Source organism: Vanessa atalanta, chromosome 19 (genome assembly GCF_905147765.1).
Source record: "Vanessa atalanta chromosome 19, ilVanAtal1.2, whole genome shotgun sequence".
Classification (NCBI taxonomy): Eukaryota; Metazoa; Arthropoda; class Insecta; order Lepidoptera; family Nymphalidae; genus Vanessa; species Vanessa atalanta.
In genome coordinates, this window is record NC_061889.1 from 4,826,889 (window position 1) to 4,853,602 (window position 26,714).

Below are 26,714 nucleotides of genomic sequence, written 5' to 3' on the forward strand. Positions count from 1 at the left end.
GCCGGCGTACGTCACGTCAATGCAGAGATATGCCGCAGACGGTACGAAATGCGCGCGCACTTAACCGCGCGCCGCCAATAACCCGTCGCAAAACGCGGCAAGCGCGCGCCTCTATCGATGAACAGTGAAACGTGCACACACCCGACTATATTGTGAAAATTTTGTGTTAAAAATTACTAACAGTGAAAAGTACCTATATAATCTAACAGAAATATTAAAATATTTTATATTAACTAAGAAGTTTTTCACGGGATACATGTTAATACGTAAGTCCATTCATAAAATTCATTTTTCTCAATTTATATTTTAGCAGGAAATAAGAATATGTTGTAAATATATTTAAGTAAATATTTAAAAAAAAAAAACAAAAATTTAATAAAACATTTTTTTTATTTTACGTTTAAGAAGAATAGGTCATAGTTTGTATACTTATTTAAAATTTATTATCGAAAAATAATTGTACATAATTAAAAAATTACTTATATAGTATACTTTAAGCAATCAAATTTATTATCTAAAAGTTTTTTTATCCTTTTGGTATACATACGTAATATTGATTATAGATAGTAGATTCAGATAAAATCGAACATATTTTTTTATTCATAACATTGCACGTATTATAATTACATTTGAGCACTAAAGTATCCGTATCATTGTGGGTATATCTCGCCATCAGTCCATATGTTTATGATACTCAAACAACGTTCGCATGCTTCTGCATAGCTGTTTATAGTTATGAAACCACATCGTCATTCAACGCTTGTATTCGACTTTATTAATCTAAACATTTTGGATAACATAAATCCTAGTTGATTGAAAGATTGGAAATATATACATATATATAGATCGTCTTATTTAGTCTTCTTTATAGTTACAATTAAAATTGATTAACGTGATAATTCTTTAAAAAAGTAGAAACGATGTAGTACGTAATATACTTATATATTTTTATATACCCAGTTAAGTTCAGTAGTTTTGTTAAAAATATTTTTCTGTCGTGGATTCATTTTATAACTCACAAAATTCCCTGCGATAATATATATTTTTTTAAATAATGATTTTTTTTATATTATATATACGTTACATACCTTCTATTTAACATACGCATTCTCCGCCTGTATTGTAAGCATCACCTCTTTTTTTAATTATTAATTCTTACAATAATCTACGTACAAACACGCCTAGGTAATGAATAAAATATTATTTTTAAATTACTTGATTTTAAAAGTTAAGCATTGTGTTGGTAAGTGTTTTAGATAATAGTGAATTAAGCCGTAATATTTATGAAAAAAATATTCAGTTTAAATCTATAAGTAAATAAATCAGTATTCTATGTCTCTCTAGGATAGAAGGTATCGCTCGCGAGAGCAGGCAATTAAAGGGAAAAGCTTATGATTGATCCTTGTGTAAACAGTACGTACGTGAAAATTTCTTCTTTCGTCAAGAGTTATTTTATTACGTACATAATTAAATAAGTATATATTGAAAAGCGAATATTTTTATTTCGTTAAATTTAGTTCTAAATTAATAACTTTCGTCTAAACTGCACGAATAAGTAAATAAATAAGAAAGGCAATAAATTATAAAAGCGCTCCCGTAATAAACAATAACTTAAGACGTATACCAAACCCTATTTGAATCATTAATCGAATTGATGTTATGTTATTTATTTTTAAAAATAAATTGATTAGTAAAGCTATACAAAAAAAATCGCTTCTGTTGTCGAAATTTCCCATACATAGTATCTATATATTTTTACTAAAGATATAGTAATACTATAGCCAATATTGTCGTTGAAATCGCCCAGATTGTCTTTTTTATCAAAAATAAAAAAATATATTTACATAATATTTACCCGAAACTATATTCTATACTACAATATCGATCAGATTAAAGGCTCATTTTGACCCAAAATAAATTAGAATTATAGTGTATCTCCTCATAATATTAATAGGATCTCGGACCTTAAATAAATTAAAAAAAAATGTTTATCAAACGATTCATATTTTCAATTTATTTTCATGATTATGTGACTCGTGTTAAGTAAGTACTTCCTATTCCATAGGTAGTTATAATAAATGCTTAGGATTAACGCAAGAAATTATAATTCTAACGGCGCATACTAAATAAGTAATTAAACTTACATTATATTAGTTTCCTCATTTATTCGGTATCATAACTATTGTTAATTATATTATATCTATCCCAGGAATTGGCAGGATGTCTATAGTGTATACTACAGTGCATGTATACTCTATCAATCGTCATCATCATAATTTATTTTATTTGTCTTAATACGTTAGTTTAGATTATTTTAGTACATATATAATAAATGTTTAATTGCCATTAATTATTTAATAGCATACAATTTTATAAAATAAACCTAAAAAATATATACGTAAGATACGATCTAAATGACAAATTTTGTTTATAATTTAAAATAATTAACCTCAATTAATTAAAATTGAATTGAATTGATGAAATCGTGACTTTGAGAAGAAGTATTTAAGTTGTTTTACGGTTCCTGTTTTAAAGGTTGTTACCAGAGGAAGAAATTACAGATAAGACATAGTTTATAACAGGTAAATATTATTTAATTCGGGAATAGTTTAGATTTATATATATATCTGGGTTTATTGTTTATATAGTTACAGCGAATATGATTGCAATCTTGTTTAAGAAAAACCTTAAACTCTTCTCAGAGCACGATGAAAATGATCAGAATGTCAGAAATTAATATACGACATTGACTGTCATCATTATGATATTTAAAGGATATACGCATCGAAATACAGTATCAGCGTGAATCAACTTAATCTTTTCGAGAGTAAGATACACGGTTTTTATGGAATAGCACTGCAGACAGCAAAAGATAAATGACTTACGTCTCCGTGTCTAAATGCATTTGCTTAAAGCAAGTGACAGATAATCTTCATTACAGATACTTTGAAATACAAAGTTATTTTAACATTTTATATGAACAATTTTTATCGAGGTTATATTACGTAGGTTATTCTATAAACAGTTTATTTTGATTCTTATGAAATATTGCATACAAATCGTAATTATCTCGAGATATAGAACGAAATATGTACTTTAGACACCTTAATAACTATAAGTCATTTTAAATTTATAAGAAAAATGGGAAATTAATTAATGTATAACAAAACTGTGGACGATAGGAAGATTATAACAAAATAATAAGAAATAAATTTTAAATGGCATTACTCGTAGACTACTACGGACTTATTACATTTGTATTGCTAAGTATATTCCATTCTTTGAGTGAGCCAGTGTGATTTAGATGAAGTACAAAATAGGTACATTAAATCTTACTCGAGACATGTATTACACACACATTTACAATAAAATAACTAGCTTATACCTCAAACATCGTCAACAGGCCCGTAAATCACCATTCTATAAACATAATTTTTATATAAATTTATTCTATACATTGTAAAAAACTGTTACATAATTATTTAAGCACAATATGAAATTACCATATTCCAGGTTTCAGAGACATATACTCTATTCCAACAATAATAGGAAAAAGCCAAATAAGCCATTTCATCATTGATCGAGAGTTTGATTAATTTATGATATTCACACTAAGAATTTGCGAAAAAATTGCATTTTTAAACGTCGACGAAAGTGTTAGTTGAAATTTGGTAGTAAAATTATAGTGGATATAAGTAGTTAAATGCAGTAGTGTAGAAGATATATTAATCATAAATTCTTAGCAGTGCACAATATAGCTGAGTTATTAGCAAATCGCATGAAATACGTATATCTAAGGTTTGTTTATCTTTTTTTCCCACTTCCATTGGAATAGGCTGTAGAGACGACTTCGTTGGTCTAGTAGCTCGAGGTACTGGGTTAATGTGTATTTCATCATAAAATTCTCATTAGCAACCCGAAGTCACATGAAGCCCTTGGACCTGCGCTTAAACTCATTCTGGCCGAGTCGGATCGGTCTATATTTCTAAATATATTCCAGCACACGCCTTCCCGTTGACCTGATCGATCAGGCTGTGAATTGATAGATTTCAAAAACACGCCTTCAGAATGTGAAAATCGATTTCACGTAAGCAACATAAATAATTGAAAATACAAACGAACCACTTCGTAATGGAAAAATGACTCGAATCAACCCGCCACCCGCAATAAGTATAAATTTTTCAGTCTACCGGTTTTCCTAATAAATAAATGACGATATATAAATTACATGAAAAAATTTAGTTGTTATTAGTTTATCGCCTACATTTGATATTTTTACCATTCCACGTATCTACGTTACTAACATACTTACATGTATCTAACATGTACTATATCTTATCATATTTACATACAATAGAGGAAAAAACTAAATAAATGTTATCGTCGTTTCTCTGTGCTATCTTTTTTATCAACTAATCGGTATTTGCAGAAACCAAATGCATATTGAATTTCCCTATACGTGGTATTATAATCAAAATATTAAAATTTATCGATGTAATTAATCATGCTCCATTAGGTTTATCTAAACATTTATGTCTTCAAACTTTTTTTATATTTAATTGATTTTATTTTTGACTATGATGTCACACCCTTTTTCTTTCTCATACGAATATATATGTACTAAATATTTTCCAAAATATTGTTTTACCTAAATAGTAAGTGGTAAACATCGTACATAGGCATTATTAAAATATTAACCCTCAAACCTTAAGAAATAAAATGTATTGAGCCTTGACCTTCGTGCATGGAGTTACACCGGCTCACTTACCCTTTAAACCGGAACAAAATAATACTAAGCTTTAGAGTTTAGATGTATATATAGTACCTACCCAGACATGCTCTAAATCACCGTACTTATCACCAAGTAAACATACATATATTATATATATATACTTCTATGCGCATACTTTTACATATCCGGTAATAAAAAAAAAAGAATGTGCGACAAGCTTGCACGCGGGAACATATCAAAGGAAATTATAGGTGTTGTAATGATTAATCAAAATTTCTTGATTAATAAAACTTGTAGTTCGATAGCGTTAATTAACAAAAGGAATCCTACTTTGATAATCACAAACGGAGGATCAGCATATAATAAAATTTATCACTTCTTTTTTAGTGAGATACAATTGGTTCTCTATTTTTTATTAACAATGAAAGAATTAAAAAGGTTAGAAATTGTAGCTTTTACATCATTCATAGTCTTAATCTTTTTTTCAAATTAAATTCATGTTCAACAATATAGAATTAATTAAATTAATGATATATACGTATGTATGTCGTGTTTGAAGATCAACTCACACTTATGTATAATCATGTTTTAGACTAGTCCAAACCCATTTTTATGTTTTGTAATTGGTTACGAGCACTTTAAGATTGCTATTGTTTTAATACGTTAGCTTAGTATTTTTTAAAATGTTTTTTGAACATTTATATGTACATTATTTGTTATAAAAATTCTAAATTCTAAAAAAATAATAATGCTTTATTTATGCCGTCATAATTAACATATTGTCTATCGACCTTAAAAAATAATAAAGGATCCTCAGAAAATAAATAAATATCTCAAATACATTAACATAGAAAGAAAAATCATTTATATACACCAACAATTTAAAAGGACCTACAATTGATCCTTGTAGAACACCTTTTTTTTCTAGAGATACAAACGATTTTAACACTGATTAATTGTGAGATTAAGTATGATATACTAGGAGATCTAAAGCTTTAGCGGTAACACTAGTTAAAGTTTTAACTTATATAAATGCGCTACTCCGAAGTGCGATTTCTATCTACCTGTGTTTTTCATTTTAGCATTATTTTCCAAATCTATCTATCATAATTTTTATTTTATTTCATTGGAAAATGAAGAATATAAAAAATACTAGAAATAACATCTTCGGCTTACTTTGACAGATTATGTTTCTTAATATTTTTTTCGCACGCGGTAAATCACGGTGCGAAATAAAATATATTTCATATTATTAGATACAACGATTAAATTATAATTAAAAATAGGTTGATTTGTATGTATTATGGCTTTCGCTGTTATCGTGAGCCACATCTGTCGGAGTGTGCTCGCGCATCACACGCCTATACAAACAAAACAGACGTAGGTAAATAGGTCGCTCAAAGATACGCAAAGTGTTGTAAATACATATACCCAGACAAGCGAGTGACAAGAAAAAATACTATAGTAAGCTTGAATATAAAATTAATTTCGTGCAACAATATCATCGGTTGTTAAAAAAAAAATACGATGTAAAAATATTATATCATTCCCAAATGTGTCAGGATGACCTTAAATACGTTATTATATGATAACCTTTTTAATATAATTCAATAAGGTTTTTTTTTGCTACACGTTTATCTTTTAAGTAAATCTAGTAAGTTGTATATTTATATCATACCATCGAATTTCAAATTAAAGTCTTTCAAAGTTTCCCAGTCGCAGGGAGCGAATTGGGAGTTTTTGCTCCTAAAAGCATAACTAACTAATAGGTTAAAACTATGTTAAATTTTTTACAAAAAAATATTGTCGTGGTTATTCCGAATTAATCCGAGCGCCAAAAAAATTTGAGAATACAGTGCCCTGTTATATCTTCAAAAATTATATAAATCAAAAAAATAATATTAAATTAGATTCTTTAATATAAGTACTTGGCATACATAGATTTTGAAAATATGGGTTTAAGACAAAATTGCGGACGTTTGCACATATCATAGCATTTTTCTACTAAAAATTAGTTATTGTTTTGCCTATACAAAACTTAAGCAACAAGTATATAAATAACTTAACTGATTCTGTGAACATTTATCTTATATATTGTAAATATAATAATTTACCTTACTTCCGGTATGACATCCATCGATTATAATATAAAAATTGTTGTATGTTTGGTATCAGTTGAATATTTTAAATAATTTGTAAAGGTCGGACTTGGTGGTAAACTAAAGAGGTGGATATATTTCCTTAACCTTACTCGATTGAAAGAAAGTGTAGATACCACCCTCTCAGCACATACTCCACGGTTCTGGTTTAAAAAGTGTGTAAACTAGTGTAACTACAAATATCAACCAAACTTCTTAGTTCCGCAATATGAGTGACGTATCGACAGTCAAGAGACACCAAAAAACCCTGGCAGCATTGGATCAGCTGCAATAATAATCCATATTCCCTTTAAAGTGCAAAATTCTTAATGTAATCGTACAAGTCTGGGATTTGACATTCGTGATGTCTATTCTCTAAGTTAGACTGTTAATAGCCCATAGCTAATTAATTAATACCTCACCCGTTTTGAAGAATGAAATTTGTATTTAACGATTCTTTTTTCTTTTAACTTACTTAAAACGAGTATTCGTTTTTAGAAACTATATTGCTATCTTTAAAAAAAATTCACGTACTTTAAGGAGATTATTCTTAATCATGGGGATAATACGATAAAACACTCTGACTTTGTAAAGACAAGCGTAAACATTTTAAATTTATATTAATATTTTCTTTTTTTTACAGATACATTATTTTTTAAAGCAGAATTTCCAGTTTATACAATGAAAATTATTATTAAAATTTCTATATATATTTTAAACAATAATTCTCCTCATAATAAATTGAAATGAATAAACGATTATGTAGGTACTTATTTCAAAATAGTATATAAATTAATACACAATACATACAGTTTATTCTTTACTTGATAACGTATAAGTATTAATAACTGTTTGTGTTCAATAAAATTATAATAATAATCAAGTTCCCTATTACACCAGAACGGGCGGGTGCGACGAAAGAAGCGACCTCGGAGTGTGAGAGAGGTAAGATTGAGGTGTGCTAGTTGGAACGTAGGACCGATGTCTGGAAGAGGAAGAGAACTATTGATAGATAGGGATACATGGTGGTGGAATGACGAAGTGCAAAATATATGTGGAAAACGGCTATCATGTTGTGAGGAAGGTCTTGAGCATGGATGTGGATGGATATAGAGGTAGGGGATGACCAAAGAAACGTTGGATAGATTGTGTGAAAGAGGTTATGGTTATAAAGGATGTTACTTGTGAGATGACGTCCAACAGAGAAGTTTTGAAGAAGAAGACATGCTGTGCCGACCCCAAGTAAAATTGGGTTAAGGGCAGGAGGATGATGATGATGATAACTTATTATCTATTAATTATTTTGTTCTATTATTTTTGTATTATATTTATTTTGCGCATGACTACACTAATGTAACTGCATAACGGTTTATGCGGTAATAAAACATTAACCTCATTAAAAAAAAAACATAATATATTAAAGATATAATTTACATAAAACAGCTTTTCTTTAATTGAGTACCCAATATTTATATAATTAACCATTAAGTTTGGTTTTGACGTTACGGTAGGTATACGATAGGTAGGTTAATCGTACTTCGGTTGCGATTTAGTTACGGTTCAGCTGAGTTTAATATTACTAAAAAATTAAAATAAAACTAACCGTTGTAAAATCATCAGTCTCAGACTAGGTATCACATATAGTTGTTTGTTGATAATCTGAGGAATAAAGTATAGATTAATACAGTCCTTGGATGGCCTGTTATCAAATCCGAGTGCTGTAAAAATACCATATAGGTGCTGTGTTTTTTATTTAAACGACACTTATGCAAGTTTGTATTGGCGACGCTTAGCGGATAATGCCTTTATCTGTTATATTTATCGCTCGTAACGTTGATAAAAATATCGTTTTTTACCTATTTCACAATATACATGAAGGTTCTAATAATCGTCAGTCTTCAATATAATTTCATTACTATTTTTGTACACATCATTTTTCTGTACGTCTGTATAAAAACTCACTTAACTTCTAAACGATTGAACCGATTTTGATGATTTTGACCCGGTGGCGCTGCACTATGAATCGAAGATTTTCTTAACAACATGAGTTCGGGACGAATAGCTTTTACCAAATATAATGTTTAAGTTGCAGAAATGTAGATAGAAACAAAAAAAACACTTGGTAACTTATTGATGTCCGGATTTGAAATCGGGGTTTTTCGGTGTTCCACATGTGCTATCGACTGGGTCATCTCTCTTCGTACACACACGCATTAGTTCTAAATTATTTTTAGAAACGGTTATTATTATTTGTATTTAGTTTTCTAATTTGTCTTCGTATACGAAGGTTATAATATTTTCCGAAACATAAGGGCACGTCTTTTAAGGCATCAATCATAAAGTAAATAGTATAAAACAGACTATTAAAAAAATCCTTTACCTAACTTTGCCCAGGTGTACTTTTACTTAACATACAGGTAAGTTAGAATGTATGACATATTACATTTTTTGTGGCTTTTATTTGTGCCAGTTATTGTACAGATTATTTTGTCAATGTCACGTGTGTACATTTTATATTCAAAGCTTATTTGCATAGTAAGTGTCTATCAATACCACGTTTAATAACATACCAGTTTTCTTATTATGCTAAATTGAAACAAAACAAAAACCAATGAAGTAAATGTAACTAGAGAAAAGCACAAAAACTCCGTGTTTTATTGATTTATTTATAAAAACTCTTTCAAACAACCAAAATGAACTTAGAGAAAAGGTTAACACTACGATCTAACTTTAAAATTAATACAATAGGTTGCTTTTGTTAGTAGTCGTTCAAAATAAACGGACCTACAGGCGTCTGATAAAAATCTTCCACATGTGTTTTCACCACTGGTTAGTGGAGAATTGTAGTGCAGTGGAATAAGCTCCAAACCTTTTCCTCGAAAACCGACAAGTACTGTTCATTCAACTATTCAAACGTGTATGTCATACAGCTAAATCATTGCATATAAAAAAAAAAATTATTGAGGCACCTGATAAAATTAAAATGACATGGAAAATTATTAATTGTGAAACTGGAAGAGTCAAAAATAACATCTCCGACTTTAGCTTATCTATTGACAACAATTTATTTTCCTCAGATCGGGATGTTGCAACTGTTTTTGAAAATTTTTTTGCTGACATTCCATTTTCGACAACTAACTCATTAAATTCCTCTCCTACCGTTGCTGAATCATTATTAAAAAACCATGTGGAAGAATGTAATATTAGCTTTAAATTTAATACAGTAAGTGTAAGTGATGTAATAAGTTCCTTCAGATCACTAGATATTAAGAAAACGGCCGATCTGTGGGGGATCTCTGTCAAGGTAGTCAATTCAATAATTGATGTAATCGAACCCTACCTTGTCACTATATTTAATAAATGTGTCCTTAGTGGCGTGTTTCCTGACCTCATGAAACATAGTAGAGTATTACCAATATTTAAATCAGGTAGTACATCAGACCCCAACAACTATAGGCCCATCTCTGTACTACCAACTCTTAGCAAGATCTTTGAAAAGTTATTACTAAATCAAATGCTAGTACATTTTAACAATAACAAGTTGCTACACAAGAAACAATTTGGATTTACAAGGGGTCGCTCGACAACTGACGCTGGTGTTGAGCTCGTTAAAAATATTTACAGGGCCTGGGAGGAGTCACAGGATGCCTTAGGGATATTTTGTGATTTATCTAAGGCCTTTGATTGTGTGCAACACGAAACTTTGGTCAGGAAGCTACGTCATTATGGAATTAGGGACACTGCACTCAGTCTTCTGATTTCGTATCTGAGCAATCGCATTCAGAGGGTTGATGTAAATGGAAAGAGATCTCCCGGGTCTCCAGTTACTGTGGGGGTCCCTCAAGGATCAATTCTTGGACCATTTCTCTTCCTTGTTTATATAAATGACCTGCCACATCTCCTAGGTGATAAACTCGAGATAGTATTGTTTGCTGATGATACTTCTTTAATTTTTAAAATAAAAAGACGTCTTTCGATATATGACGATGTGAACAATACTCTCTCTGAAATAGTAAATTGGTTTAGTGTTAATAATTTAATGTTAAATAGTAAAAAGACTAAATGTATTAAATTCACTACTCCCAATGTAAGATGTGTCAAAACGAGTGTACGTTTAAACGGGGAAGCATTAGATGTTTTAGAATCAACAGAGTTCCTTGGTATGACAATAGACTCTAAGCTCCAATGGGGCCCCCATATAAATAAATTGGCGAATAGACTTAGCTCTGCAGCCTATGCGGTAAAAAAAATTAGACTTTTGACTGATGTGGATACGGCACGCCTTGTGTACTTCAGTTATTTCCATAGTATAATGTCGTATGGCATCCTACTCTGGGGTAATGCAGCTGACATTAATACTATTTTTGTACTGCAGAAGAGGGCTATTCGTGCAATTTATAACCTGGTCCCAAAAGATTCGTTAAGAGGTAAATTTAAAGAAATTAAAATAATGACTGTCGCTTCTCAATTTGTTTTTGATAATGTTATGTATGTACGCAAAAACATAAATGATTTTCCCAGAAATTGTGACGTACATTCTATTAACACTAGGAACAAGAATAAACTTGTTACTCCAAGTACCCGATTACACAGGGTTAGTAACTCTTTTTTGGGGCAATGTATACGTTTTTACAACAGGATCCCAGAAAACGTTCAAAATTATTCAATTATAAAATTCAAAAGAGTCGTTAAAGAGCGTTTGTGTGCTAAAGGATATTACAACACTAATGACTTTTTAGTTGACTGCACACCTTGGGAATGAAATGATCGCCTCCAGGCTGTTTCAAACAACTAAAATATACTTATCATTGTACCTGCATGGAAAATGGTTAAAAAAAATAAAAAAAATATATCCCGCTGAGTTTCTTTCGCCGGTTCTTCTCAGGTCCGAGGTGCTAAATTCCGAACCGGTGGTAGATTTTTGACAATCAATAAGCAAGTGCAAACACTTCTATATTGAATAAAGATTTTTGACTTTGACTTTGACTTTTGACATTAACGGGCAGAAATTTTTCTCACCCTTAAATAAAATAAAGGTATGCAATGTTATATTACTTGACGGTTATAGTCCATTGCTAACATTATCTTACTTCGATAACAATATTATAAAGATATTCATTACTTCGTAATTATAAATCCAGGCTATAATCTTTAGTAATTTCGTTGTATTGTTAAATGGATATTCCGATTATTTAATCCAAAATAATCCCTAGATTATTATTGTCAAAATATATATAAAACTATTTATTTGAAAAAACGACAAAGACGATTTGACGAGACGAGATCGATTAAGAAGAGTTTCAACAAACATCTTCTTAATCATTTATCCTCTAATTCAAATAAATCAATTGTGTACACATCAAGTAATTATTACTAATGACTTACTTGTATAAAAGATTGATTATTTCAATTTAGTAATTTGCTTGAAATATTTATTTCAGTGTATATAAACATTATTTCATTCAAAGACAATGTTGCGAATAAAGTCGGAGTAGATGAATGCTTGTGTACTTGCAAAGTCAATTCCATTGGAACTCACGTGTTTTAGTAACAGACGTGCTGATAAAATATTGATGTTCAATATTTATAACAGAGAACAAGCTAGTAAGCGTCACGATCGCTTTATGTTTTGAACAATAGATACTTCGACGCGTGTACAAATACGTTAGTACTGTATAAAATGTATCTATTATACTTTTATTCAAATGCTTTATATGTATTTGAATAAAAGTATAATTATTATCATAAAAAGGTAATATTCAATATAAAGTATTCTTACTTTTATGATAATCACTTAATTAATAGAAGTATTTTTTTTTTATATCTTTTTTCTATTTTCGAATCTGCTATGTTATTCTGTAAGAAATTAAATTTTAGATCACTTGTATACTTGTTCTTTAACAAAAACTATCACGTTGACATGACAAAGGGTACGATTTTTGGTCAGTGCGACACTGTTTCAGACTTCCAACAATTTGTGGCCGCAACCAAAAATATATATCGCTACGATATATATATATATATTATTTATGTCGTAGTATTTACAAACAGAAGAATTTCCTTTTTTTGTATATAATATAGTCAGGCGGACCGGCAAATGATCCACCTGAGGGTAAGGGGTCACAATACACACATAGACAACAAATTAACAATTCCTTACATCACCAATGCGCCAACATCCTTACAAGCTAATTTATCGGTAGATGCACTGGCTCACTCACCATTCGAAACACAAAAATAATAAATATTGCTGTTTTGCCAAACAGCATAGCAGAATATCTGCCCTAGCAGCAAGTATTACGAACCAAGCCCGAATTACTACTAAGAATTACTTGACAGACAAACCAAATTCGTTTTATTGGCCCAATCAAATGGTTGTGTAGCTACTTGAAAGGTTCCGATTTGACGGGCAGAAGTTTTTAGCAAGTTTCATTATTACTTAGATTTGAGTAATCATCAATAAAAACACATTTTTTTTGTATATTTTATATTATATAGAAAATAAAATATCATTAAACAATAATATTACGTCTATGAAGTGATTATTAAATATATCATATATACAGTGGAAAATAACAGTTAGAACAGCTATTACGCTAATTTGAAGAGCACCGTTATTTGAGTTACTATTATTGTATTCTAGTATGTGTACTTAAGAATAGTGAAAAACCGTAATAAATTAGCGCCCCGAGTGACGCGCCACGCCAATGGGTCATTGACTAATAAACATTGTCAAGTTCATGAAACCTCCATTTACTTTAGTTATTAAGTTAAAGGAATATGTATCAATGGTCGGTGCATACTACATGTTACTCAGAACTATATCAATACATTCTAACTATAATATGTAATATATTTTTCGTAGTTATTTATATATTACACACAACAGAGGATAAAACTATTTATTAAAGCTCTCTGAATATAAGATTTTAAATTAACACGGGTATTTTTATTACTATAAGTATTTAAAACGGGATATTTCCTGTGCGTTGATAGTAATTATGGGCTCTAATTCTACTAACAATTTGACAGTTTATTGCAATCGAATCGAAACGTAATCGTTGCCGTTCAACTGAGTACCTATTTTACTAACGCAACGCTCCAGTTGCGATTCGGTCGTAGTTGAATCGAAATATAATCGGGATGGATCACAACTAATTCTCAGTTATGATTAAGCTGTGGTTAATTTGTATAAAAAATAGTCTTAGTTGGAATAGAATAGAATCAGGAACGTAACATTACCGTTATAAATAGAATTAACCCCAGGACGAACGATTTTATAAGTATGGAAGAAAAAAGATTGCATAATATACACAAATAATTATTCTTTAGAAATAGGCGTTGAATAGAATAATAGAAACTCTTTAAATAATGTAAATTAATTATAACGTCAAATTTTGTTTATGTAATGACATCGAAGTTAATGTCACAAATCAACTTTTGAACTATTTACATTTATTTATTAACATTTTTAGAATATTTTTTAGTAATGACATGAGATAATTGAATAGACTGTATGTAACGATTTTATATTTGTCAATAAGGCAACTTTACCGTATTTATAAACATATATTTATTTTATTTTTTTATAAATACAGACTAGGTACCAACTTTATATTATTCCAAAACTTTAACATGCATAAAACGCAAAGTTAGGAATATCGTTAAATAGCTTTTTAATAATGACAAGGGAACTGAAGATATACTATGTTAATATGAACTAACTGCCTGGTCTGGGGTAAAAAGAAGTGCAGGTGAAGAGTAGAGTACGGGTCTAATTACATTTAAATTAACATTTAAAACGACAATAAAGTCTTCTCGGTAAGACTGTCGGACATTCGAACTTTGAAAAGGATTGGAGGCTTGTTCCAAAGCATTATTCTAGTGGGTATTGGTGAACATATATACATACATATATCTTACAATGTTTTCCCCAGACTATACTCTCATTGAAGTTATTAACATTTAATTGCCTATTTTTATTCAAACTTATTATTTTAAATTAAAATAATTCAATCAATGTGATTCAATAATGAGATATCATGTGAGCATTGTAAAACGATAGATTTTTGTTAATTAGATCACAATCACTGAAAAAACAATTTAATGTTAGACTCATAAGACTCCAGACTGGGTTCTAATCCTAGGTTGGATAAATCAAAAGTCATAGGGCTTTTCTGCCTAGAAATTATCAATAGCAATCCGGAGTTTGGGCGTTGACGAGTTTACATTTCAATACCTCGGAAAGCACATTAAGAAAGATCTCTACGAAATTGTCGAAATTATAAACCCAGTTGAATTGCCGTCTCGTCGAATTATGAGAATCAGGGAATAGATAATAAGGTCTACAATATCACCTACGGAGGTAACTAATCTCCATTGCGAACGGCCGCCGTTCTACTCTAAGCAACACAATTCTACTCTACTGGCATTCCCCTCAAATTATATATGTAATATGTTTCCTTAAATAAAAAGTTTAATATGATAAGAAGCTTATAAAGAATAATTTGTTCGCAGATGTTAGTGACACGATAGTTATCGTGAGATGGGAGAACAAGTAAAACGGGTAGGGCGAGCGCGCTGACTGGGCATGTGGGCGCGCGCGGCGCGAATCCTGCGGCGCGTGGCGTTGCTGGTCCCGCTGTTGTTGACCGCGCTGGCGCTACTGCTGCTGCCGCGCCCTCCACCCTTCAGCACCTCAGCGCGGCTCCCATCACCACCATCTACCCAACCATTAGTCAGAGATGAATTTCACGCACAAGTACTTAACTTTTACCTTAGTAAATTATAATTATTCCACTTGATTGTTCTAAATTTAGTCTTAAAAACATATTTATACCGAGATTAACAATATAATTATTGTTTCAGAACTCTATAACAGAAAATGAAATTATATTTAACGAAGAAGGCGATGAGTTTTCTAAACGACCATGGTTCATATCTGGAGGTGAACAGCGTCCAAAACGTCATGAACCTCATGCTAAGATCTTCCCCGAAGATTCTCCAGGTGATGACAGGTAAAAAACGTCATTTAACCAAGCCTATCTAATACTTTAATATGACAAATATAAAATGAATACTTATCAAAACAAAAACATATGTATATTATAAGAACCTAGCCGGGTACCGGATGAGATATTCTATCGGAAACTTTATAAAGAAGTCTTTTCCTCATAATCACTACTCCAAACTCCGCTTTCCAAGTTTCTACCATTAGTCATCGCCATTTTAGCCAACAACCATGCATGCTTTTATCACAAATTTCATCCTCTTAAGGTACGAAATTTCAAAAACAATAGTGTTTTGGGTATAGACCCATTATCTTTTACTCTCAAATAAAACCGATTTATATATTTCAAGCATAGAAAAAGATGAACCTTTATACAAAAGTCCATCTCTAATTTCAACCTCTTCTATGATGAATTTTCAAAAATAATAATCTTCCATATACATAAACTTTTGTCTTATGTTTCATCCGATTAGGTGCCAATTTTGAAAAAAAATCTTCCCTAGTTAAACATCTCAGTTTCTTTAAAATATGTCTTTAACTCAGTAACATGGCATATGAACTCGTCATTTCTGATGTTCGGTAACTCTTACTGAGTTGACGAGTTTCGGTACAAACTTTCATCTTGATGAGTTTTCAAAAAGCTGTTACCTACATTCCATAAAAAATCCTGTGCAAAATTTCATCCCGTAGACCGAGCGGTTTAGGTTTTGCGTTATATAAGTTTGCAAATTTAGACACTATACATTAGGGTACTTATCTCATTTTAATAAGTTAGAAGTGTGTGATGTCTTACTCCAATTTTATTAAAATACTATGTTTATTATATACATATATACAGCCGGACGTAACCAATCTGAAAAAAATGAAACAATTTTTCTAAAAGACATTGTAATTTATATAATATTTATGTTGGTACTAGATAGATTATTTTTATAGTGTATTCCGAGTTAAACGGGTGCAATTAGAGTTTTATAAAAATATCACTAAATAATATAATGCGATTACTTTCGCCAAGCAATCTGCGCCTGTATTGAGATGACGTGAACATCTACAACCACAAAAACTTACAATTCGGGCCAACGTCTAATACGTTTTAATTCAATTTTGTAATGTCTCCATAAAATATGTTTTAAATTAAGTAATAAGTAGCATAAAGGGCAATTTTTATTTACGTATTTCTGTACTTTTTTATTTACTTTTTTTAAAACAAATTAATTTAACAGCCTCTTCGTTCTTGTTCTTATTTGAAGTCTAATAGTATACAGAAGAGTCGAACTTGATACATGAAAAATAAGATTTGATTTATGGTCGTATTTTTCGATGAGTCTAGATGTGTAAAAACCTACATATATATAAAACTAATTTTGAGAGGTTTATTAGTTTTAATATTTTTAAAAAATGTAAGTATCTTTAGTCACATTTTATTCGTGATATTAAGGAAATGCTCTGAAAACATTTAAAACGATTATTTTCTGTGATTGTCAAAACTGTTACTGCCAATACCGAAGCAAAACTTTGTTGCATTTAAAACTTGGCTCAGATTCAGAAAATAATTATATGTATATTTTATTATAACAATAAAAAGGAGATTCGAGTGGTTATTTTAAAATATCTATATTAAACAAGCATTTTATTTAGGGCGGTCCCCTGTAGATATCATCGGCAGCAATCTACAATGAAACATTCTAAGATTTAATTTTGACCTTTACGTACAGTAGTACATTGACGAGCATTCGCCTGTTATATAATATTCTAAAATTCGATTTTAAGTATTCTTCTACAGTCGAGTCGGGTTTTTTTACTCTGTAATGCAAGATTCTTCTCTTTCATTGACGTAGCGTGGTGGAATATGCTCCAAACCTTCTCCACAAAAGGAGAGGAGGCCTTAGCCCAGCAGTGGGAAATTTACAGGCTGCTAATGTATGTAATGATTGACGTCTTTCTCGTTGGTCTAGTGACTAAATATAGGACCGCAGTTCAAATCCCAGGTTGGACCGATACAATGTTATTGGATTTTTTACGTAGCCTTCGCCTAAACTCTTTCTGTTCGTGTCGGAGTGTCCCTTGAGATTGGCCTCCGGAGCCGAAATCGGTCAAAAGGACATTATTATCTCAATGATGTAATGTTACAAATTGTATCATTAAAGGTTGCATACTGTAATGCTCAGCTCTTCTAACTCATTTATGTTATTATCGAATCTGAACTGTTACAATGTAAGCTAATACCCCCGCTGAGGGAGGGCTGAGGTATCGCATCAATCAAAATGTATTGCTTCCACACTTACATATGTTAAAAACAATTTTTTCAAACAGGATTGTCGAGCAATTAATGTATACGTTGCCAAAAGATGAAGATGTGCCTATCAAGAAAATATTACTAGCGAACGGGTTAGGAGCCTGGGGGGTATCAGGTGGAAGAACCGAGTTCATCAGGAACAAATGTCCCGTTGATCGGTGCACGTTAACAGCGGACTCACGGGAGGCCGCCACGGCTGATGCTATATTGTATAAAGACCACCATACACCCTTTAATGTTAAAAGACCAATTAATCAGGTAAGGACATAAATATAGTCTTTTGTCATTATAGATTATGATTACATTTAAATTAACCAAGTAATTTATGTTCACAGTTATTTATAGTTAACCTACTTGTAATGTGTATTTATTAATCATTACAGAATAATACCTAAATAATTGTTAGTTGACGTATGGACGCAAATTTAATAAGCCCACCCATATATTAGACATATTAGATTAGTACCTCGCGATCTTTATTTAGATATTCGACATTCTCCTTTATGCTTTCAGATTTGGATACTATATTATTTAGAATGTCCATACCACACAGCATCTCTTCGTCCTACGTCCCTGGACGTATTCAACTGGACGGCGACCTATCGTCGGGATTCGGACATAGTGGCTCCGTACGAGCGATGGGTTTATCACGATGCATTAAACACAGAGAAAGATTTAGAGAGGAATTATGCTGCAAATAAAACAAAAAAGGTACTTTTTTTAAATTTATTTAGTTATTTGAACATATCACAAAAATCATAAATAAAAAAAACTCTAGTAATCTCAATGCGTTTTTTTTTTGTTTTAAACAAATTTTCAATCACGTTTTGGCAAAGTTTTAATTAAACACAATATGTTTACCCAAAGTCTCAATGTTAAATTTATTTTAATCAAAGACTCACATTTTATCGGTTTGTTTAAACCGGTAACAATTCTTAATTACACAAATAAAACAGACTCCCACAGAGTCACTATTCGATATACATACAAGTACGTCATATGAACACACGTACATGCACGTGTTTGTAAGGAATGCTTAATACGACAATAAAATCAGTTTCCAAATACAAAATCAACTCCAAATATAAAGCCTACCACAAAAGGCATCTGAATATTCATCGCTAACTCGTTAAATGATTCTATCAATCAATAATCTTTGTTCTTGAAATGGTATTTTATTATCAGTACAGTAAATATTACGCATTAATAATCATATCATCAGGTTGTATATATATATAATTATAAATAATACCTGCAAGCAGAGCCATCTCAAATTATCCTGGCGCCCTTGGGCACCCATGAATTTGGGGTCATTTTGGTAGATATTTACTACCATGTACAAATAATTTGCTTATATCTTAAGGTTATAGTATATATATTTCTATCATGAAATGCACGTTTATAGCTTTCTACTTTTAATATCGACTATCGTCAAGCCTAGTCTTTTAATAAATACGTTAGTTATTTCTTACAAATATGTCAATTTCGAAAATATAATGTATAATAGCAGTTAACGTAAGCACAAACGTGTGAAATTTGTTGTTGGTTCTTCGGGGCCCTATAAAGATGGGGGCCCTGGGCACCCTCCGTGCACGTGCTCTATGGTAAAGACGGTAATACCTGGAAGGAATTGTGCATTCAATCATTTCATTCAACGAAGTAGTTTGGTATGATTTTCTTGCGGGTCACGATTTTGAGTAGATTAGAACGCTAGGTGCGATAGGTTCATTAAATATGAAAACGAACTTGTTATTTTTCACAATGACGTCATGAAACTTATTTAACACTGTACTCAAACTGTAAATTGTATAATTTTAGTAATTAAAATTTATACCTAGTCTTAATGAGACTAGTTTTGTGTACTATTTAATGTTTTTTGTTATTTATATTCCAGAAATTAAACAGATTTGTAATAAGGTCAGAATCAGACACACACATACACACAAACTACTATACATAAACAAATAGATAGGTAAATGAATTCTTTATCGCATGAATTAGAATAATGACCGAAAATGCTCTTTGAACTTCTTCTCGTAAATGAAAATAGACATGCTAGTGTCGATCAGTATTGCAGTGAGTTTTAAAGTCTCGATATTTAATCAATAGAGTTGTAAAAGACACGCAACAGAAGTTGAAAATTGTAACGACGGAGAAAATTACAAAGATACAAGAGAGTTAAACGTTATCGAAGTTAGTTAGTTGATAAATTATTAAGCAAAAATTAGCAGATTTTCGTGACAGAATTATTTAACAATTATTAATTAGTCGAACTTAGTATGCATTTAAGCAAGCCAGTAGACGAACGAGGCACTTGCCGCGATAGTACTATAGGGCCAATATAAAATTAGACGTACCTAATATGGATTTGTATTTGTATTATTTGTTGAGAGTGTATCATGATTGGAGTAACTGTCTTTATCTGTTAGTTTCTTCTGTTAGTTACTATCTGCCACATTAAATACAAACATATATCTCAATCACAGGTCGCATGGTTCGTCTCAAACTGCCACGCCAGGAACCGACGTTTACAATATGCCAGACAATTGTCCAAGTTCATTCCGGTCGATATCTACGGCGCATGCGGCTCCCACCACTGTCCGCGCGCTGATCCCAACTGTTTGGAAATGTTGGATAAGGAGTATAAGTTTTATCTGGCTTTCGAAAATTCCAACTGTCGTGATTACGTCACTGAGAAATTTTTCGTAAACGGATTGCAGTAAGTGTCCTTTTATATTATATTGTCCTTTTATATAAATATACTTCGTTTATTACATCAGTCCTAGTATGAATAAGCAAGTATTATTAGGTACAAATGCAGAGTTATATGAATGCTAGAATTCCTTCACCATAATGACATTGGAAATGTGTATGGCTAAAGCCGATATACAGATTGTCAGAACGCTGTCTAATAACTCTTACTACACATAGTTTATGACTTAATTCAAAGAAATAGAGTGCCCTAAGCCGCTCTAATGAGGCAATCTTATATCGCCTGGTGTAATACACTTTTACCTTTCACAAGATCACTTAGGTCTATGAAAATAAAAACTCTATCCTTCTGTTTCTAATTTTTTCTACTAAAGTAACAATTGAATTTGGCAACGTTATAATTAATTAAAACAGTGTTAATGATTTTCGAATACTTTAATTATGCATATATTTATCTTGTATATGTAGATAAGTGTTTATTTTAATTAATAAGTATTTTATTTTTCCAACTGTAACATGTTATCAGAAAATAATCGTAACGAATTTATTGTTACCTCAAGGGCATAGCGATAAGAAAGTTCTAAAACCGTATACGTTTATGATTATGAAAAAACTATTTATACGACCCATTTATATTTTCTAATTTTCTAACAAAATTACATGTGTCGTCAAGTTATATGAACTATTTAAATGATTTGTAGAACTTGACGATCTTGACATATTGGTTATGTCAAGCTTTTTAATTATTGCATAAAAATCAAAATATATTTAGAATACAGAACGTATTATTGTTAAAAAAAAAGTATAAGTTAAAATCTGTAAAAAAGTAGCATACAATTATGCTAAAACTATTTTGAAATTGAAACATTAAAATCGAATCATTAGTTTTCACAACACAACGTCTTGTCGTAAATCGTACCACGACGCGACGTCGTATCGCGTACATCTTTGTTTTGGCCTAATGAGATACGTTGCATTCGCACACAGCACATAGTACGTGTAAACGCTTCTTTTAATTAAGTGTGGTTTTAATTAATTTACTTACAATTATAAATCTCTAATCAAATCTGATTTCAAGCATAATTTAACAATATTGTTAGCTCTTAACTCAATTCAATACTATCATAACTATCTTCTTTTTGTATAAATCGGATTAAGCCGTTACGCTGGTAAAAATAAAAAATAAATAACGAAAGAAATCCAAAGTGTCGTTGAATTTTCTATTTTACTATTTGGAAATATCTGTGGAAGTAAACTTAAACTAGACAATTAAATAAGTTTTAGAAGCCGATAATAATTAATATACATATAATTTGCGTTAAAGAAAATTTTCAAAAGTCAATGTATAAAATAATTAGTATTTAAATTACCAAAAATTTTATTAGCAGCCTGTAAATTTCCCACTGCTGGGCTAAAGGCCTCCTCTCCCTTGAGGAGAAGGTTTGGAGCATACTCCAACACGCTGCTCCAATGCGGGTTGGTGGAATACACATGTGGCAGAATTTCGTTGAAATTAGACACATGCAGCTTTCCTCACGATGTTTTCCTTCACCGCCGAGCACGAGATGAGTTATAAACACAAATTAAGCACATGAAAATTCAGTGGGTTTGAACCCGAAATCATCGGTTAAGATGCACGCGTTCTAACCACTGGGCCATCTCGGCTCATACCATAAAAATTACAAATCCATTATTTTGTAGTCGGTGTTGGTATCCTTTACGGCTGATAAAGTTTCAGGCAAAAGCTAACATATGTAAAAAAAAATTTTAGTTTTAAAAATAAGAGCTTTTAATTTTTAACTCTGTATAAACAACGCTAATATGGCCAAAACACGACGTCAAATCAGTGCGCCGCGCGAAATCATAGCACAATGCGACTTAACATCGTAACGTGTATGTTTTGGCCCTTAAAAGAAACACGTATCATTGCTTATCCTCTATCTTCTTTATCCTACTTTTCTACCTTATATTAAATATCGTAAAGTATAACTTAGTCAATATTTTTATTCAAATTGATTCCCACTCAGCGAACATATCAAAAGTAATGGATATATCTACGTCCTATACATAAAAAACCAAAATACTTATTTATCTCTCTTAGAATTGGACTTCTTTTTCAAATTTAAATGTGGCTAAACATTGAAATTTTTACATCCTTCTTTTTTCAATCATAAATGAATTTATAAAAGATCGTTAAATTTTACTTTGTAATCTAATGCCTAATAATATTGTAATAAAATATGAAAAAAATAATTAATACTCCTCGTGCACTTTAACCCACAGAAACCACCTCTGTTTTTGCGGTGTTGTTTTCGTAATATTATTATAATTATATTTTGTAACAATATACAATTGTTATTTACCAGACATGACGTCGTACCCATAGTAATGGGAGCACGTCCCCCCGAATATGCAGCAGTGGCGCCACATAATTCATACATTCACGTCGAAGAATTCGCTGGACCAGAAGAGTTAGCTGCTTATCTGCGACGCTTAGACGAGGATGACACACTTTACAACTCATATTTCAAGTGGAAAGTAAGTACCACAACTGGACTATAGTTAAAGGGCTCGTAGGACATATCGTTATAAACCACAGCCAGGGCGGTATTTCTCAAGTCAAGGATGGAGTTTGTAGTGTTTGTTTGAGTTCATCTGACTATGATAGTGTAGAATCACCATCACTATCATAGTCAGATGAAATAGCAATACAGAACGACCACACCAATGGTACCGGGACCAATGGCTTCACGTGTTTTCTGAGGCACGGACGCCTCGACATGAGATTCAAAGATTAATCATTGTATCGTTTTTAATATCGGTTACCCAACATAACATTGACTTACAGGGCACAGGCGAATTCATTAATACGTACTTCTTCTGTCGCGTGTGTGCGATGGTCCACGCAAACGGCCGGCGCCAGCGTAGTGCTCACTACACCGACGTGCAGGCGTGGTGGCGCGACGGCGCCTGTACGCGCACCGAGTGGCGCGCCACGCGTGATCAGCAAAGCCTACGAGACCCGCCATAATCAATTAGCTGTATATTAAAAAAACCCTTAATTCTTAATTGACAACCAAAAGACAAGGTCAAGACAGAACTACGTAAAACATCCATTGTACCTACATTTTAAAGGCAATTTGATTTTTGAGACAGTCATTAAACGCACATTACGCTCGAGCTTTATCGTCGCATCTCTGTAAATTGCAACCCCATAAATGGTCCTATAAAAATATTTAACCACACATGTGAAGTATCGATAAATATTTAATCTTTAAATTAAAATCGCATCATTAACGTGGATTACTTTGAAAAGACGACCTCATTCTCTTAAGCACAAAATATTAAGTGTTACTTAAATTTTATTTCTAGTTTTAATAAAATATTTTATGAAACGTGTTTTTTTTAAGTGGGAAAGTATGAGGGGAAATCTTAAAAATATATCAATTACATTAAGTATTATAATCTAAACAGTCAAGCATTAGTTGTTCATATTTATTTTTCTTTGTATCTATCTACTTCGAATCGGTGGTAATGGCTACAATTATTGCACACATAGACTGATATAACACCGGCGAAAAATGGGATATGATTTTAAGTGTTTATGTTGTTCTAAGAACGAAAATGGAATTTTTCACAGAATATTTTCGTTTGACCAAAAAGATGGTATAGCATTAAAAAAAAGGCAACAACAACAATAATTGTACCAAAAATGATTTTTTATCATTTATAACGTTATGGTTGAAATTTTTCCTATACTGTCTCAGTTTAAAAATAATACACGATAATATATTTTTTATTAAGTATTTGTTATGTTAAAGTGGTTAATTGAATAGTGTACTTATTGTACGACAATTTTTGACTTTGATTTTTTTGCGAATTGTACTTAGTTCAAAAACATTCCACCTACCATAATAAAAAAAAATACTATTCGCGTCCATTATGAATATTAGTCCACGACGGCGTTGAATTTACTCTATACATAGTATGATATTATATGTATTGCGTCGATAGAATGTTTTGAATCATGTTATAGTTGCAATTACTATATCGAGGATTTTGAAAAACGAGAATATTCTTAAATTAATTGTTAAATTATTTATGCTTACTTCGTTGTTACCATAAAATGTTTGTGAACGAGACCTGATAAATAAAATACCTAATTAACACGATAGGTACATAAAAACGTTGATAAGTTTTAATTATATGCAAGATGCGCATGTTTCTGTCAGAAAAATAGATACTTTTAAGATTAGATGGTATTGTTATACGCTTTATGTTAAATATTTATATTTCTAAGGAAAAGACATTAATTTGTTATTTTTATTAAAATACTATTGCATACTGAGCCAGTAATTATAATTATTATATTTAAAAACTTTTGCTTTTTTTTCTGTTTACTGTGTTTTTAGTTTTTATTTACTTAATATAATATATTTTTAAGAATTAATGCAATGTAATAGTTATGAAAAAGTAGTGTTTTAGACCATACAGGGCATTTTAAGTACTGCAAACCCTTTGATTCAAAGGTTTTTACCGTACATTATTTTTCTTTATTAGATTTAATGTGACAATTATTCAATTATCAATATAATAATATAATAAAAAAACGAAACAAAATATGAACTAAACCATAAAGTTCAGTGTTTTCTAAAATTAAAATAAAGCTGATAAAAAATCAATGTAGCTACGTCACGCTTAACACTGTAAACCTAAAGATGTTCCAATATTCTTTACTAATCTCGTTTCATTTGTTTTACTCGATAAGCCTTTTGCCAATTCCTTATGCAACAAGTGCGAGCTTACGAGAAATATATTGTTTATTATTTGTACAAATAAACTAATTTTGTTTTATATTATTTTTTACACATAATGTATTTGTATATGTCTGTACATAGTCTTCAAAAATCTTGTTAGAATCAAGCTCATGTGTCTAGTCATGGCGCTAATGGAAATTGAGCACAAAAAGTATTTTTTACATGCGATTTTAATAAGTGTTATTATTTAATTATAGCACAAAGTGTTATTTTAGTTATAACATACCATATTGCATTTTATAAGTTATTTTGCACTTCTCTAAGAAGTTTTCTATGTTTACCTTAAGAGTATTTAAAGTTTGATTAATAATTATGTTGCAAGTGTTTTTTAATAACTGTTTTTACCAGTTAGAAGTATAATAAATTTATTTCATCAAATGTTCATCAAACACAAAAAAATAAAATATTTTGTATGTATTCAATATATGTTTCTATGTCCAAATACCGAAAATTGTATGTTTTTTCTTTACGGTTTTTAAATTTTTTTGAGTCAATATTTTGTGTGTATTGCCATAAATATTATTTCAGTTACCATAAAAACCTATGGTTAAATTTTATTGTGAATGTCAGGAAATCGACTAAAATATAATTTTGTTTATGATGTATTATTCTCATATTCATTAGAAATCTTGCAAGTAATAATTTATGGACTAATATTACCTAATATATATCATGATATTAAAACACAAAGTATGTATTTGAAATTTTGTGTGTTAATTTTTCAATAAAAAAAAAACTGTTACATAAATATAATTAAAATTTGAGAAGGGACATGAATTAAGTTTTAGTTACAATCTTTTCAATCCAATTTTATACAATATTTTCTTGTAACAAGCACATTCTTATATACTTAATCGTTTCTAACTTAAGTAAGTGTCTGAAATTCTTTAGTGCTAAATAGTTAATTAGAATGCATAGTTTTAAAAGTTATCGATTTATTTTAAGTTTACCAAAAAACTACACCAGTCAAAGATTAGTTCTTTGTTATATTTGTATTTAATAAAAATCT

General features: G+C 30.8%; 1 protein-coding gene across 1 annotated transcript; it reads left to right on the forward strand.

Annotated features, from left to right (window-relative positions):
• The first annotated feature begins 50 nt into the window (after window positions 1–50).
• Window positions 51–26,562, forward strand: LOC125071351 (glycoprotein 3-alpha-L-fucosyltransferase A). Its single transcript, XM_047681559.1, has 8 exons — window positions 51–266; window positions 15,388–15,631; window positions 15,739–15,887; window positions 18,194–18,434; window positions 18,690–18,887; window positions 20,663–20,895; window positions 23,255–23,426; window positions 23,737–26,562. The coding sequence occupies exons 2-8, from the start codon at window positions 15,461–15,463 to the stop codon at window positions 23,917–23,919; spliced, it is 1,347 nt and encodes a 448-aa protein (XP_047537515.1). The 5' UTR covers window positions 51–266; window positions 15,388–15,460; the 3' UTR covers window positions 23,920–26,562.
• The last annotated feature ends 152 nt before the right edge of the window (window positions 26,563–26,714 follow it).